General features: G+C 42.3%; 1 protein-coding gene across 1 annotated transcript in view; it reads right to left on the bottom strand.

Annotated features, from left to right (window-relative positions):
- Nucleotides 1–10,278: 10,278 nt before the first annotated feature.
- The window catches only part of STK32C (serine/threonine kinase 32C), a 317,934-nt gene continuing 310,117 nt past the window's right edge, over nt 10,279–18,095 (bottom strand). The window contains exons 9-12 of the mRNA XM_061634360.1: nt 16,466–16,591; nt 16,158–16,289; nt 15,183–15,250; nt 10,279–13,295 (exon numbers count right to left, since the gene is read on the bottom strand). Of these exons, the coding sequence (XP_061490344.1) occupies nt 13,157–13,295; nt 15,183–15,250; nt 16,158–16,289; nt 16,466–16,591 (465 nt within the window). The 3' untranslated portion in view covers nt 10,279–13,156. The remainder of the gene's footprint in view (nt 13,296–15,182; nt 15,251–16,157; nt 16,290–16,465; nt 16,592–18,095) is intronic.

Below are 18,095 nucleotides of genomic sequence, written 5' to 3'. Positions count from 1 at the left end.
AAATGTTGTGGAGAGGAGGGTCTGGAAAGGCCAGCACAACTTTGCAGAACCATTTCAGAAGAGCTGTTTTGAGCTCTTTAATTGCAGGCATTGCCTCCGCCATTTCAGGTGCATCAGGATTGCAGAGGGGAGTTGTTAAAGCCCCCACTCTCCACCAACTGCAATAAAGCCAAGGCTACTGTCTCCATGTTGCAAACAGCAGCATGGAGGAAGCCATCTTTGGTACATTAGAATGAGGAAGCCTCTGGGAGTGTCCTGAAAACATCTAGGTATAAGATAAAAGCGGGCAGAAGAATGTTAAACAACAGAGGAATGCCGGGACTCTTGGTTGGAATCAGATGGGAAATGTCTGTTCAGATTGACAGCTGATGAGATGAATAATAGAGGAGAGAGGGAATGAGATGGGAGGGAGAATGGAAACTCAGGGAAAGAGTTTGGAGGAGTTAAGTTCTGAAGGAGGAGAACCAGTCAGGTTAGGATAGGATATAAGAAAACTTATTTTAGAAGTCCTTATAAAAGGACTACTTGTTCTGGCTATTATTATGTATGAATTAATATCTTTACTGTTTTAGCTAGCTGTGTCCTGGTCTGGGTGTATTATAAGGGCAGTACCTCTCACTTCACATGTCTTGAATAGATATGCTCAAATAAAAGTGCAGAGGAGAGTCCAACTGGTCTGTGCAGCTCAGAAGGGAGGTGAAGGCAGGCATCGTGTGGACCATGAAGGGAAGCCTAGAGGGTGCAGAGAAGTGGAGCAGCTGGCCAAGTGACCTTCAGGAACCAAGGCCATGTAGGGACCCCGGGCCCTCACCCCAGGATATGAATGAATGAATAAATAAATATTATGAAGAAATCCTACTTACATTTTAACAGTAACAAACCTCTTGGGGGAAAAACAAAGAAAACTCCCCTTTTATCTAACCCTAACCCTAATTTAAAATACTCACCTGAGGTAAACCTATCCCAACCCCCTAGTGCCTAACCCTACCTCATCTCTAAATATCTATCTAAACCAAATAACAAAGAGATAAACAAACAAGATATAAGCAACAAAATAAACCAAAATACAAATGAACAAGGTATAAGTAACAAAATAAGCTAAAATATAAATAAATAACAAGTAATATATATATATATATATATATATAAACAAAATAAAAGTAAAATAAACCAAAATACAAATAAACATAATGTAAATAACAAAATAAACAAAACCTCCCCTGCTCTCTCCTCTTGAACACAGGCACAGTCTCTCAACTCTCTCTTCGCTAAGTCCCACAATGGACATCTCTGGTTGGTGACTTTTAAGCCAGCTGCAAGAGATGTCACAAAGGCATTAATGTTTTAATCTTTATGTTTAATGTTTTAGCTTAAATTTTGCTGATACTTGTTATTGATTTTATTGTAACATTGTATTTTAACTCTGTTTGTACACCGCCCAGAGAGCTATTAGCTATGGGTGGTTTATAAATGAAATGAAATGAAATGAAAGGCAGTAAGGTCACTGTTACCTTGGCAACCCACCTACCTGGACAGTAAGCATTGCTCCTCCTGAGTCTTCATATTTCTTCGGAACTTTCAGGCATCTGCTGCTTTGTCTGCCAGCTTTCTTCAGCATCTTTTTCATGTTCATATCTCTATTCCATTGGTGGTGGCTGGTCACCATTGGAACTGATGGGGCAGAAGACAAGGAGCCCAACAGGAGGCAGAGCCAGAGCCAATGGGAGTCAGAACCGACTAATTCTAGTTTTGTCCCTATCCCTCTTCCTCCTCTTCATTGAGTTCTACACGGGCAACGCTAAGATTAAGGAAGAGGAAGCTGATGGCCAGTGCCACCCTTTGGACTGGATGTATGTAAAAAGCAAGTCAAACTGAAATAAATAAAAAGTAGTTTCGCTAAGAATAAAATAGACATGGAATGAATGCTTGTTGGAAACATCATATCTTCTGGGCGATATTTAACATAATACGTTAATACAAACTAGCACAAAGATTTCCCTTCTCTCCTTCCCATGCCACCCCCAAATCTGCTTCGAAGGGTTGAGGAAACCCCCAGGACAGATTTAGGAGGCACTCTGAGGGAGGAGAGGGGAGAATGTTCAATTGCACATGGTCAAGTCCTTGCACTGATGCAACATTCACCTTAGCTCTACCTTTCATACAACCCTCTACCTTGAGTCTCCACAGTCAGGTAGGCAGGCACGATGGGGGAACAGAAAAGAGAAAACATCTCTTTAAAAAGGTTATTAATTAATTAGTTAATATCCCGCCCTTCCTCCCAAAAGAAGCCCAGGGCATCAAAAACTTGTTGCGAGTGTGAATTAAAGGCTGTCTTTTTGGCAGACACAGATGTGAGTTTATTTATTTTATTTAATTTAATTTATATCCCGCCCTTCCTCCCAGCAGGAGCCTGTGAGTTGACCACAGAATAGTTAAGTGTTTGTCTGTGTCCTTCGCTGGTCTAGTCTGGGGTCCACAGTAAAATGTGGACCCCTGTAGAAACTATCATTTATAATATACTTCCTCCACAGGAAGGCCCATTGAGAGCTGTGTTTTATTCTGATGTCTGTATTATTATTAGTTTATCATATATGCAAAAGACCAGGATTTCATATCCAATATGTAGGAAAGACCACAAGTGACCTACGCACGCGCTTCAGGAACCACAAGTCGGCAATCTTGACAAAAAAAAGTGGAGCAACCAGTTGCAAAGCATTTTAACATCGAGGGTCACAGCCTGTTGGACTTTTCCATTACAGCGATAGAGATGCCAGCAGATCCAGCAGCATTGACTAAAAGGGAGAATTTTTGGATTTACTCCCTGGACACATTGACACCACATGGCCTGAACCTGGAGGACAGTACCACCACTACTTAGCTTCTGCAAATGAAGCCACTCTGAGCATTCCATCCTCAGAGCTCTATAACTGCCACCTTGGTAACAGCATTTGTATGTTAGCAGCTGATGAAGGAAGAAGCTGAAACGTTTTGTTAATACAATAGAAACCTCTGTTTGGTTAATCACAATTACGTTCATATATATTTTTAGGTGATTAACGGAATCCTTATAGGGATCCAGAGCAAGCTTGAGTGAAGTTCTGTTTGTTGCTTTCAAAACTGTCATATATATATATATATATCTCAAAATCCTGTTCTGTACGAAATGGAAAGTCCACTACGTACCTGTAATCTAGTACGCAGTTTGAACATTTCTTCACTTTTCTTTTTTTTATGGATGTGGGGGCACAATGCCAAACATGGCCTCTAACCACCTTCTAGTGGGGAGAGCATTTTGTTCCTCTGTAAACTAACCAAATTTTACCATTAATTTTGCAGCAACTTTCTCACCATGTGAAGTTAATCAGCAATAGAGTAATACAGTAAACCCAAGCAGAGTATGTGACTATTAGAACAGAACAGACCAGTTACCATTGTTCAGTAATGGCAATGTGCAGAGAGAAAGGGATGTCCGCACCTGCTGGATCAGCAACTGCTCCTGCAAATGAGTGATGTGCATGCAGTTTGTGATGCTGGATTCTTCCTGACCAAGGACTAGACATTCTCTTTCAACACTAAATGGAGTGGGGGCAAAGTGGGTGGTAATCTATGGGAGACTACAGCACTTTTAATATAAAGTGGAGAGGCTACAGGAATGAGCTGGTCATGACTGGCTCAAAGAATATCCACAGGGCAATGTAAACATGCAGCTTCTTCAGCCACATTGTCACAGTAACATAAATGTGAGAAAATAAATAAATCAATCCATGCAACAATGAACACCTATAGAGCGGAATGCGTAGACATCAGGAGTTCTGTGGAAGTGGTCACTGTGCCTGCTGAATCTTGTGGTGGTGTCCCTGCCCTCTACCCCCCGATACTTCAATATGCCGTGATACATGCATCAGGAAGAAATTTTGTAGATCTGTTGCCAGGGCCAGCCCTGGACATGCTGGGGCCCTTGGGCACAAGCCTGCCCTGGGCCCCTCTGCTCCCCTTCCATGATTCGTGGCAGGATCGCTGCCATGGATTGCACGCTGAGAGCTCTGGAGCCCCTGCCATTCCCTTGCTTCAACCTACCTTTCTCGGCTGTTGTGCAGTTGCACACACAGTACTACCCTTAACCAAGATGATGGCCAAGGTTTCCCTAAGGGGCTGAAGCCTCTGTCATGATGCATGCGCATCCCTCAGAGGCCCCTGTAGCCCTCGGCCAGGGTCCTACCTGCCCACCCTTTGGAGCCGGCCCTACTGTTGACATTTTTGAACAGGAAAAATCTTCTCTTCTCTAACATATCACATTCCCACTAGGCCTATATTGCCATTTAAAAGTCCACATCCAAATGTGTACACAAAGCAGAAGGGGTTCTACATCCATAGCCCTGCCACATACTGTAAGTAGTGATGGGCAGATAAGATGCTTGGTTGGGAGAATAAATATAGCTCCCTCTCCCTCTCAAACCAGCTGATTGGTGCTATTGTCAACTAACTGATGGAGCACACTACCCTGGTTGCAAGATTGGGCTGATGAATCATGCACACAGCACCTGTTTTCATGTATATTGTCCATCTGGCAAGAAATATGTCACAGAAGCCTACTGTGTGCAAAATTCCCCTGGCTGGATTAAGGAAGAAATATTTATGAATAAACAAACACAAGCTAGAGATGATCTACTCAACAGCAGAGGAAGCTCACAGGGTGGGTGGGTATAGCATATAGTAATAGGCCCTGCCAAGCAGCTATCTAGGGAATAAAGCTCCACATGATTACTGGTGGGCACTGCACAGTCTGTAACTCAGTGGTAGGGGATTTGCTTTGCATGCTGAAGGTCCCAGGTTCAATCCATTGCATCACCAAGGAGGGCTGGGAGAGACCCATCTGAAATCCTGGACAGCCGCTGTCAGTCAGTGTAGACAACGCTATGCTGGATGACCCAATGGCTTGACTCAGTATAAGGCAGCTTCTTATATTCCTATGATTAGGGCCAGCTAAGATAAATAGTGCCCTGAGCAAGGAATGCCTTTGGTGGGGCCCACTACGGTCAGTTTTGCAGGGCCACTTGGAGGGTTTATGGGGCTGGTGCAGGTGTGATGTTGGGGGCCTTGCTGCTGCCCCCTTCAAGGACCCATACATGTGTGTATAAAGCTGGGAGCCACATGTAGTCAGTGCATGCAGTAATTCTCACATGTGAGAATTCTCACCTGCAGCTCCTCCTAACTATGGAATCAAGCAACATGATAGATATGCTTCATTTTTTTCTTATATAGGGATAAGGGAATAGGGATCACGTTGTACTTCTCCTGAGTACCTCCTCCAAATTCCAAGCCCCTCCTGACAGAGCTTCTTTTTGCTTCCTGGGACTCAGTCTCACAGGTTTTCTGGTTATAGCCTGCTGCTGGCCTCCTCTACTCACTCAGGAAGGATTCCTCCCTTAAGTCCTGGCCTCACACCACTCCTGTGGTAACTGCCACAGAAAATTATTTTCCAATGGCACCTTGCCTGGAAATCTTAGGTGGCATTCACTCACTCACTCACTCCTTAAATTCTTCCTGCCGTGGGCCTCGAGTTCATTCTGTAACAAGAACAAGCTGCCTACTCTGCCACAGAAAAGTCTTCCCTGTTCCTTCTCTCCTTCAACAAACACTGTAACTGGAACTACTTAGCCTGGGCCATTCATAAGTCTGCCTGACCAATCTTATCTCTATTGCTGCCCACACATAAATAATTCTTTTACCTTACCGTGATTGGTTTAGACTTTCTTACAGTTGGGCTGCAGGCCTAGCTAATAAACACGCTTCTCCCAACCTCCCAAGGATACATTTTACAGCCAGTTTAAGCCTCAAATAAGCATCTATTCTGTTTCAAACATAATGATTTAAAATATTTACTTCATCATGCCTGGAGAGAGGTTCCATTATGTCACAATTACATGTTGAGATTCATATTACACTTTGACCTTTACCTCTTTTGATGAAAACCTTAAACACAAAGTACTAAGAATTTTGGTGAGCAATGTAGCAAGGGCAGGGCAGGGCAGGGCAGGGCACAATGGCACACACAGGAACTGAGGTAGGGGGCCCTTGCTCTGTGGAGGCCTGGGGCAAATGGCCTCAGTTCCCACCCCCAGCAGCCCTGCAGCTTTGCAGTGTTACCAAGTTGTATGGCTTATGCAGGATAGCAAAACATTGCAGTGTAACAGTCCCTGCTAATCCCAGGCATTCCCTCAGGAATGTATTTGAAAAGGACCCAGAGTGAGCTACCTCTTACTTGCTGCTCTGCTTTCAGTGCACTCCTGCTCCAGTTCTAGTATCGCAATGAAGTTACTGTTATGTGGTGTGGGTGGCTCTCAAAGGATGATTCTCAGGAAGTTGTAGGCCTCATGGATTTGTAGGACTTTCTTTATTAAGTTCAGCACATACACAATATGGCTCCTGCTGCAAGCTCTCCTCTCTGAGCTCCAACACTCCCTCCTCAGCTTTCAGTTTTACTTTTAATGTTTTCATAGCAGTTCCTATCTTTTCAGAAGCATTCTTTATTTTAGAATATCCATTATTTTTCTTTAAAAATATAATTAAAAAGTTATAAAGGTATAAAGCCGATCTCTTACAGCTTACGACTTAATTTCATTATTATTTATATAGTGCTGCTTATATAGTATTTGAAGTGCTAATTGCTTGGCCATGTTGCCTTAAAATAAAGCTGTGCTCCACTGATTTTTACCAAGCGTAAATGACGTCAAAGTGGAAAAAGAAAAAGAAACATAATTTAAAGGAAGATTATTGAAGGAAGATTATTTTTGTAGTTAGTACCCGAACAACCTGTACAACATTGAAAAAAAGGTTACAGACACTTGTTTTGTGCCAACCAACCTAGCTAACTGCAGATAGTACATTAAAAAAACACAACCACTGAGCTCAGCTCAGCTTGGCACTCCTTCAGTTCAGCTTGATGCTCTCTCCAGCTCAGCTCAGCCCCCCCTTCAGCTCGATACCCTGGGCAGCTGCCCAGCTCATGCACTCCTAAGGCCAGCCGTGCCTATGATCAGAGGGAGAGGAGCATTTTGGTCAACAGGATGCATGTGCATGATTACTGACTGGTCAGGCACTCTCACCAGGGGTGGAGGCCATTGATATTGGCCTGGAATGCCCAGCAGGATTGCATTTAATAGGCATACATCTGATCCAGATGTCACTCTGCCTCTGCCCTGCAATTCCCACCAATAAGGTACCTCAAGACTGCTTTTCAGTGGCTTCTTTCCACTTGCCACACCACTGCACGTTGCTGATACATATTTTTTGGAAAAAACTATAAATAAATATTAATGCTTAATTCTGCTTTTTTAAACAAAACACATTTATTACTTCACAAATGCAATGACATTTCTGCAGCTATCTGCAAAAATAAAATTTAAAAATCCACAAATATATTGCTCAAAGAATATATAGAACGTTCATTTTCATGCAGCAAAACGTACAGAAATGAATGAACCTTGTTTACAAATATATTTTACAAAGCAAAGTTGCACTGACATAAACTAACAAAAGAATAGTCACCCTCAATACATCAAGATCCCATCTGTATCTTAGTTTTGTGTTGCCAATATATGTTTTTTAAAAAAACTTCTATATGAGGTTTAGCTCCATGGATAATTTGAGTGTTCAACAATGGTTCCTGATGACAAGAATGGGAAGTTTATGAGTATAGTTCAAGTTGTACTAGATGTTCTCCTAATTCAGGTCCACAAGTCCTTGCCACTGTGTTCATTAAACTCCCTATCAATCTTTTATCATAGGAGAAGGACTCAAGAGTAGATACCCATTTCTCCCAACTTTGATGGAGAGACCTTTCAGCAATTTATTCTTTTTCCAGACTTCCAAAGGATTTATATTTTACCTCAACAGTACAGTGTTTAGATGTCAGAGCTAATATCACATCAAGATTACCTGAATGTGAAGTTGTCAGGGCATCCACACAACAATAGAAACTCTCCTAGTATTTTATCTACCATGTTTCTCTTGTTGACTCCATTTCCTTTTTTGGTTGTATTTGGATTGTAGACTTCTGCCAAGAATGCTGAGGATGGCATACATATGGGATGTCCTATTTAATTATTATAGCAACTCTGTGAGGTAACCAGAAAAGATCTGCTGGTTCAGACCAAAGGCTCATCTTGTCCAGCATCTTCTATTCACAGTAGCCAACCAGATGCCTATGGGTAGCCCGCAAGCAGACCCTTGGCCAAACACAAGGAAAGGAAGTGGCTTAGTGCAGGGGTAGCCAACATGGTACAATCCAGATGTTGTTTGATTACAACTTCTATCAGCCCTAGCCAGAATGGCCAATAGCCAAGATCCTGCTTGCAGGCTTTCCATAGGCATCTGGTTGACTACTGTGAGTAGAGGATGCTGGACTAGATGGGTCTTTGGACTGAACCTGCAGGACTTTTCTTATGTCGTTATATTCTAATGGTATGACTTCTTTTCTCTTTCTTTAAACAAGAATGCTTTTGCCCAAGTCTGGGCCCCTTGCAGCATTCATAGTGCAGTGCTTCATCATGAACAAGAGTGAGACGTATTTACTCACATATTTGCTGGTATGCAGAATGTAGACTCAAATGAGCATGGTACGGACTGCTTTTTTCATACTAACCTTGATGTCCATCCCATTGGAATGTTTACAACAGCCATGGTCCACACCAAAGCTGAATCGGGTACCCATTCACAAATATAAATACAAATCCTAGCTGCTGAAACAAGCCTGTTCTTCTCTCGTTGACTGATGCCAATAACCATTGTGCTCAATATAAGCATTTATTTTAGGATTATTTCTTAAAAACCACATGTCTCTGTTATTGCATCCCACAAATACCGTGTATTATAGTGAAAAGTAAAGTACATAGCTTTAGTTGTAAGTAAAGTATATACGAACAAGTTTTAAAAACATGTCAATTCCTTGTCTAAAAGACTGTGCATTAAACCCTTTATTTCTAAAGGTCTGTGTGCTATTGTGTACCAAGAATGCAGCACTGGCAGAACAGATGAATCAAGGAGAGGGAGGAAGTAATAAGTTCTTATATACATGAAATGTAGCTTCTGATGCATGTAACTGAAATGGGGCGGGGGGGAAGCACTAGTCCACTTACCAGGCAAGCTAAAAGAAGGAGGGTGACTTCAGCTACAGCAAGCCAGTTGCTGCCTACTTAAAAGCTTGGTTCCTATAAATGTGTGAGGAGGTGGTTGTTGACAATTTCCAATGACATGGCTATACCCAGAATAACCATCCATCTGTTTTCACCTGGCAGTGGAGTGGCGGAGGCTCTAGAAGGCCACTGGCTTGCATGGTTACAGACCTCATTAAATAAGCTTCAGAGCGGGTACCATGGCATTCATGAATGTCAGAATCCACCTACTTTCCTTCTGATACCAGTAGATGGCCAAGTAGAAGTTTCACCCCTTTCCTCCTTTGGGAAGAGAGGAGATAAAGAAGGGGAAACCGGAGCTGGCTCTAGATAATATAGAGGACCTCAGCAAAGAGCTTTCTGGGGGCTACCTCCTGCATTCATGGGCTCTGGTGGGTTTACTTGGTGGTAGAGGCAGCAATGGTCTGAATCAGCACAGGGCACCGCCATTTAAATTTCCCAAAGTGCCCCCAACACAGCATTGCTCCAGATCTTGTTGGGAAATTTAAGTGGCATCTCCCAGCTGCCTGAGGGCACTGTGTGCTGGCAGAGGCTGGAGTTTTTTTTGACGGGGGGGGGAGAACTATGAGCACATGAAGCTTCCTAGTCAAGCAGTGACTTTTAATGTCTACTGTTCCCTAAAAGGGAAAGGTATGAGGTAAAGTGTTGGGCAAGTTTTTTTGCCAGGCCTCAAGGTGGAGTGCTAATCTACTCATAAAGTGTTTCTATGGCAGAACTGGTTGCTTACAAAAGGGCACTATATTCTGACAACTGGGCAGGAAGGGGAACAGTATGGACAGAATCCAGGCAAAGTTAAGCACAGTCAGCCCCAGTGGTTTTCTTGAGAGAAATTCAAGCACATGCTTAATTCTCCCATCAGTATCCATAGAAATTGTTTGGCTTGGGCTAGCTCATATTTCATTTTTTTTGTCTTATTCATACAATGTGGTTGTGAACCAATTAAAAAGGGTTTTTAATTTACTGGATTTTTGGTGAATCAATTAGCCACTCAGCCTTCCATCTGTCCGTGGTCAGTAAAATGAGTACCCGGCATATGCTGGGGGGTAAAGAAAGGCTGGGGATGGAACTGGCAATCCCACCCCATATATACGGTCTGCCTTGTAAACGTCGCAAGACGTCACCCTAAGAGTCGGAAACGACTTGCACTATAAGTGCGGGGACACCTTTACCTTTTTAATTAGCCAATAACAATATGGATCAGATTATTTAAATACAGACAATGTTTTAACAAGATAGCAGGGTTTAAATATATATACATATATCAAGGCAGAACCTTTATCATAATGCTTCCTGCACTAAACAATCATTCCAAGAGACCACTTGGAGGTAATGATTAAAAATTCAACAAGTTAAATCTGTGATTGATGAATTCATCACAGCGGAGAAACAGAGCATGCAATTGCCAACCCATACTTAAGTGTGGAATTAAAGCTGTAAAGTCTCTTGTGCTAATGCAGCTGAACCAGCTGGCTAACTGTGTTGGCACTTTGACTTTGAACATTTCTGCTGGCACAGATGGCTACACTGGCAGCACAATATTACTGCAGTACCAGCCTAACATCAGGTTTTGTGGGGCTGCACTACGACAGCTGCTGGATTGGTGCAACCTGGGTTGTGAATCTGTTTGAGAGTTACTCTCTTAAAACCCAGAGAGATAAGGACACTCGTACTACTCCCCAAAGTGAGCACTCCCTACAGTTTAATTGTAGAGTGGGCATTGCATTTATCTGGTTATGGCCTACAAATACTTGGGAAAGGGATAGGAAAGCTTTGCCTTCTTTGTATACCCACACACTGTATCCTAGCAAATTTGAATTTTTTAAAAAAGTTATTCTTAATGAAATTTTGGTTGTGCATAGGGATGTAAGAAGGCATCACTTTCCTGCTGCGGTTTGTCTTTCGCCAAAAACTACATTATTTGTCTTGCTGTCCCCTATGGGGAAATTACATAACTCATGTAACTTACATAATTAATTACATAAATTATTACATAAATTATGTTGTCATTATGTTATCCTGCTCCATTCATTTCAATGCAAAGGAAATGCGACGCAAATGGGGGGAAACCCGTAATCAATTACGTATCATTTGCAGACTGAAAGCAACAACAACAGTGAATACAGATTGTATTCACAGGACTAATTTCTGTTCCAGACATAGAATGAATAAGCGAACATTGGCAATTTCATTCCCATTTCTGTCAGAATTCTCCAACATCCCTAATCCCGCACAATGCTCATTTCCTACCAAACTCCACATAAAACTGTGGAAAAGTGAGTACATTTTGGTCTTTATCTATATAAAATTGTTCAGTACCATGTGTTGTGTTCGTGGAAATGAAAAACCATTTAAAAAATGATCAAGACCTAAGATATTTGTGGAAACCCCACACTAGGGGAACCGGTATGAATTCCGTGCTATCACTGCTCCTTAGCAATGGTGACATATAAAGGAACTTGTTACAGCACAACTACAGAGGTAGTCGTAGCTTTGTAAGTAAGGCTGTAAAGGTTCCTATTTTCAAAGGATCCTGGTTCAACCCTGGCATGTTGGCCCACAGCAGGCACCTCAATAAAAGAGCAGGGGGAATAAATGTGTGGAAATTAAAGCATGCTAAGTTCACTTTCCTTCAGGAAAAGACAACTGGAATGCAAACAGGTCAATCTCGTAGACATTTGATAAGAAACAGTTTGAATTAGAACACTTATGAAAGTTATGTGCAGCACAAATATTTACTGTCTTAGAACCAGGGTTTTATGTTTGATAATAGTCTCCTAAAGACACTGTACAGTAAATTAAGACACTGGCAGTGCAATCCTACTCAGCACTAAGTCCCACGGAGTTCAATGGGGCTGACTCTCAGGTAAGTGTGTATAGGACTGCAGTCTCAATCTAGGATGGGGGGGAGGCTTCTGAAACAATTAAAAAGGCAATATCCACAGCTGGAGGAAATGTCAGAACTCTCCTATCCTCAGGAGAAGCTAAGACAGCTACCAGTGATTTTATGTACAGTATTTTAAAATACACTTAAAACAACATAAACAGAAAGGTGCATCAAGGCATCACTTCCTCCATACCTGGGGCATTATATTATAGCTATCTCATCTAAATCCAGCCAACCATGTACCTTGCTCCTTCAGATGAGTGAAGGAAACACTAGCCTCTATTATATATGCTTATAGCTTTACATAGCTCCTTGCAAGTAAGAGTAGCTTTGTGAAAAGATTCAATATGCTTAGGAAAACACTCTGCCTTGCAGCAAACCATTTTGACATTTCAGGTGCAAAAACCCAGCACATTTGGCCCTAGGCGGGATCATTCCAATGCCTTGGAAAACATCCATTAACACTGAGACTAGACCCGCTGAAAATCATGTATGGTTAAGATGTCACTCTAGAATCCCAGTTGAGCCCATCCCCTGCGGGCAAGTTGCAGCTGCCACACTTTGTAAGAACCCTCAAATGCTCTGAAAATACCAAGAGACAATCTTGCATGCAACAAGCTTCAGCCAGAGTACAGCAACTGTCCTGTCAAAATGAGTTTTCAGTTGCTTTTGCCATCTTTCCTAGCCCTTTCACCCCACTGTGCATGCTTTCAATCTGCATTCTCTTGGCCCTAAGCTAGAATTGGGTCTGGAACCCTTACCGCATGAAAACATACTTCAGACCCAATTATCTGTCCCTGTGAAAATAAAAGGACAAAGAAAAACATGGAATGGTTTTTGCCAAAGTGTTGCATAGCAAAGTATCAGGTAACAGAGGTGAACTTTTTAAAAAAATCCATGAGTTCTGGAAAGAGCTATCTGCCTCTGCTGCGGCTCTACAGTGTTGGTTTGTGTGACTCCTCTTCTTTTCCTCCACCAAAGTACTCAGTGTATCATCATCTGCTTGTCAGTGCAACCTGAGAATGATTTATTCAAGAGATGCGCAAGCTTCTGTCCCCTTTGCCTCGCCTCTGTAGTCCTAGCTGCTGCCTGTAGAAGAACATACTGAGCTACACATATTCAGGTTGGAATTTTCAGATTCTGTTTCAGTCTCGGCTTCATCTGTTGTTTCAGGAGGAGATATGGACTCGTTCATTTGATCATGGCTCTTCTTCAACCTGCGCGGGAAAGAGAAGAGCCAGGCAGTCGTGCATGTATGGAAACACAGTTATGAAAGCAATGTTTTGAAATGAAGTGCACCGTTTTAAAATGGGGATTTAAAATGGCTCTGAGATCATTTTGGGAAGTGCTGTGACTCACACATCTCAACTCCCATGTGTGGAGCTGAAAGACTGAAGAGGGGTGTCTATATAGGTACAGCAGCTCAACACCATCAGAAACAGCCATATGTATATGGGTGCCCATTTTCAGACCTTCTGTTAGGGGCAGGCCCAGCAAGGTGAGGAGGTGTCAGGACTAAGCCCCTGATAGTATTCCACCCTCTCTTCCACATGTGTAGAAAAGAAGGCAGGGAAAGGGTTTTAATGTGGCATCTACTGGCCACATTACTGTCCCTACTGGCCTTAGTCAGCGTCCCTACTGGCTAAGAAACTCTTTTAAAAAAAGATTTTTGTGAGGGCCAGCAGGGAAAAAGAAATGGGAAAAAAGAACTTGTCTGAGACAATGGAGTTTCCTACTATGGGGGCTGGGACAGTCATTTTGCTAATGAGCTTCTCTCATGGGGAATTTTAATGGGGAAAACAGCACAAGCCAAGCAAACCATAGAACTACAAATAGTACATGCATAATTGGAAATGCTGTGTGTGTTGCGGCAGCAGTGTGTATGTGTGTGTGTGTGGGAAGAAATCTCAATATATTTTAGCTACAGAGCTCTTCTTTGGGAAGGATTTGGCATGAAAAATCAGTGCTTACTCTGAGAATACTGATCTCTTATTAATTGAATCAGTTCAAAAACTTCAGGCCTCATGAAAATGTACATCCTCCCCATTGTGTTGCTTCTTGAAATGTAGCCATGGGGGAGGGCAGAAAATCCACATGGCAAGATATTTCTGTGAAATGACTCCCAATACAACAGGTGTACCTGGGTCTAACACATTGTCATATTAATAGGGAAGGAATTTTATCTCAGGTCAAGCTGGCTGGTATCCCTTCCTGCTTTCCTGTCATTTTGCATTATCTCTCAATTGAATTATGATACATATATTCTTTGCTCAAAATTCTGGCATTTTGGCTGCTCTCCAGCTTGTAGAAAGCTGTAAACTAGCTGACTTTAGGCTACCTCTGTTATATGCCACCTCTTCAGGATTACAACATCACTATGGAGTGCTTTAAAAATTAAAACACTGCAATTCGTGTTGCATTGTCACTTGGATTAAAAAAGATGATTGCCCAATCAACAGATGTACAGATGAGATTTGTATACGAAGGGTCTATATGTATAAAATGAAAGCTAACTAATTCATAACATGGAGCAGATTTAGGTGACTGTTAGTAATAACAGCATCCTCTTTTCTTCCCCAATACCATGGGGAATCTATAACATAAAGCAGCCTTCACCAACTAGCTGCCCTCCAGTTGTTTTGGACTACAACTCCCATCAGCCCCAGCCAGCATGGTCAATAATCAGGGATGATGGGAGTTGTAGTCCAAAAAATCTGAAGGGCATCAGTAGCCATAAAGAGATGAACTCCAGGTCCAATCAAAACCAGGATGGAAATGCCCACACTATTCCCATTCTTGTGAACTTCCTGTTACAAATTATCAGCCCTGTGAATTCAAATGGTACTCAGTGGCCTGGATCCTTAGAGAAGTTAACCTGAAGAAATTTGTAGAAGGAATGTTTACTTCCCCTTCCTCTCCTCCCCAGCTACTTGTATCCCAGGAAAAACCTTCCTGAAGCAGAGGGGGCTCCTGAACAATGAGGGATGGAGCACAGGGGCTGGTGGGGAAAGGCAGGGACAGGAGCTTTCCTTCCATGAACTTCCTTAAGTTAACTTAGGGTTCAAGCACCCCCTTTATTCCTGAAAGCATATTCCCAAACTTACTTCTCTCTGTTAAAAATGACAAAATCTTGCTGAATTGCTTCAAGGCATTCCTGGAGGTAGTCATTTTCCTATTAAAATAAAATAAAATAGTGAATGTGTACTTGCTGCCTAAATTGCTGTGGGTTATGAATTAAGTTTACTCATGTAGTATGAATGTGAAGACTACAATGGAAATCTATCTTTAGTTCATTCATGCAGTTCAACAGTAGCAGAAGCAGTTGGTGCTGCATATCATCTAATGAAAGTTTGGTCCCTTGCCATTACATTCACATGACATCCCCCTACGGCAGAGTAAGGGAGGGAACCCTCAGGCCCTCCAGGCCTCTTTATCCAGCCCTTGGGACTCTCCCCAGGGCATCCCTCCCTCCCATGTCCTTGTGGCAGTGGAATCCACTCCGGGTTTCAGTCCATGTCCATGGGACAGTGAAATCCGCTCCGGGTTTCAGCTTCTTTAAAGTTCTGGCAGCTGCCACTGCTCCCCATCCCTGGCCACACCCCTCACTGGCTTTATTCCACACCCTCTTTTGCCTAGCTGGTCCTTGGACTGTGACGATGCCTCTCACTCGTAGAAACATCTGATGTAGCCTACCGTGCAAAGGTACCAGTCACATCCATTGCTCTACCAACTTTTTGCTGTGGATCCTGCCTGCTCTTTGCCTCTGGCCCCACCCAACACTGGCCCGTGGCCCATGGAAGGTTGCCCAGGAGGCAATATGCCCCTCAGGACTGGAAAGGTTTCCCACCCCTGTGGCAAAGGAATCCAATAAGAGAGGCTGAGATTGTCAAAGATAAAAGCCCTTTAACCTCACATAATTGAAGGGAAAAAGAGAATAACTATTCCATGGGTAGCACACCAATGCCACTCTCTAGCAGAGGCCACTCTCTTATTCTTTGTGGCCCTGTGCACAGTAACTGGTCCTACACAAGCACAGCACTCAAGAAGTTTTAGTTTTGGAAATGCAAGGGGACACTTACAGATTGTGAGCTGTCCTTGCTATTATCCCTGGATTTATTCTTTGCAAGCCTCTTCTTCTTCTTGTGCAGAGGCCTCGACTCCAGGATCATCTCTTCCAGCTCAAAGGTGGGGTCGCAATGCAGACGGCCTTTCTGTTTAAAATCCAACCAAGATATTGCCTCAAAGACATGCGAATGACAAGCAAGGTAATTCCAAGCAGCATACTGAACCCAGATTTGTTTGCAGAACAGAAAATCCTTGGCTTTATAGCCTTCACAATCCAGAGGGATCAGGGACAGAAACAAATGTGCTCATCATTTTGACTTACATTAGGTACAAAGCCTGGCTCTACTTTCTTTTCACAGATTTCATCCCAGTCCACGGTAGATAAGTATGAAGAAGTCTGGATGTTAGCTAGGTTAGAAAACCGATGCTCAGGATTCACTGTCAAAAGCTGAAATTGCAAATGTTGAGGGTTGAGGCAAAGCTGGTCTTGACAGAATCGATTCTTAATGCTATCTCTCTAGCCTGATTACTGTTTCTGCATGGTCTCATTTGAGTTGTGCAAGTCATAAAAAATAATGTAGTTTTCCTGTTCATTTTAATTTTAAAAACTTGGTTCATTTTGTTTTCCATCTATTTAAATTACACCTGTTAATTAGTTCATTCATTCCTCTATTTATTTCAACAGAAGACGCAGACAAGTCTGCTGCTGCCTGAAATTTGCAAGGGGTCTTTCCCATCACCTGCCACCAGATCCTTTTACCTAGTGGTGCCTGGGATTGCACCTAGGACCTCTACTACATGCAGAGCAAGTTCTTTACCACTAAGAAGCAAACTACATGTTATATTCAATGCATCATGGGAACTTTTTTTCCTAAGCTAGGGTGGTTTGTCTAAAAGACTGTGACCTTCTGTCCCTAAGATTAATTGAAGCCCCCTCCTCCATGCTACACACTTAGTTCAGGCACCTCCCATTTATTCTGATAAAGTTCTGAACCCAAAGTTCTGGCTCACTGTATTGAGTAAGCTGGTTCAGCAGGAGGTTGTATCTGCAGGCCAATTAAAGCAACTCAAATAGTGTGATGCATGTACACATTGGGTGCATCCAAGCTGAGTTTGCCATGCATAGAAGGAGTCATCTGGTTGGTTTATCATTGTCAGTTAGCAACTTAACCAATAGTTTCTGTACCACCATTCTACGTGGAAAAGGTCAACTCAATATGCTCTTTACAGTTAAGAGGAATAGTAATTAACTTTTAAGTATACTATGTGTTTGCCATATGCATCCAGAAAGCACCTCCAAACTGCTTAAAATGGTGTGCTTACATAATTTGTACATATAGGTCCAATGTTATTTTCTATTACAGTATGGATATATCCAATTTTAGACAATGCTTTTTTTTAAGGCTGTGTTCCTACACTAATCCAGCAGAGGGCATCTGTGCTCTTGTTGAGTAAGTTTTAATTGGAATTGTTTCATAATGGAACTCTATGTAAAACATCAAACTTTAATTATGCATATTGTCCACCTTACACTGACTTACATTGGAGACACTAGATTGCTATTACTGTTGGATGTATGCATTTTTTTATTTTTTAACAGAATGCTGACATCTGGCTTTTTAAAACCATCCAACATTTATAAACTTAAAATGACAACTTCCCTCTCTTATCAAAATAATAAAACATTACATCATGAGACACATCATACTTGGTTACTAAAGAAGGAGTGTGTTATGGGATTCTTAATTTGAGTGCAGGAGCTGACACAGGAAACTCATTGGGAGCCTACTTGGCTCTCCTCTACTTTTTCTCCAGGATATTACAAGTGGAGCACACAACAAAATGTTGCGGTGTATCCTCATATCCTAACAGTAGTGCTTCTGTTCAGGGTTCCAGCCAGCTCTCCTTCAGGATACTCCATTCCATCCTAGCCCCATTTTCCCTTTTTCTTT

Source organism: Rhineura floridana, chromosome 7 (assembly GCF_030035675.1).
Source record: "Rhineura floridana isolate rRhiFlo1 chromosome 7, rRhiFlo1.hap2, whole genome shotgun sequence".
Lineage (NCBI taxonomy): Eukaryota > Metazoa > Chordata > Lepidosauria > Squamata > Rhineuridae > Rhineura > Rhineura floridana.
The sequence above is the reverse complement of the archived record's forward strand: the minus strand, read 5'-3'. Positions and strand labels throughout refer to the sequence as shown.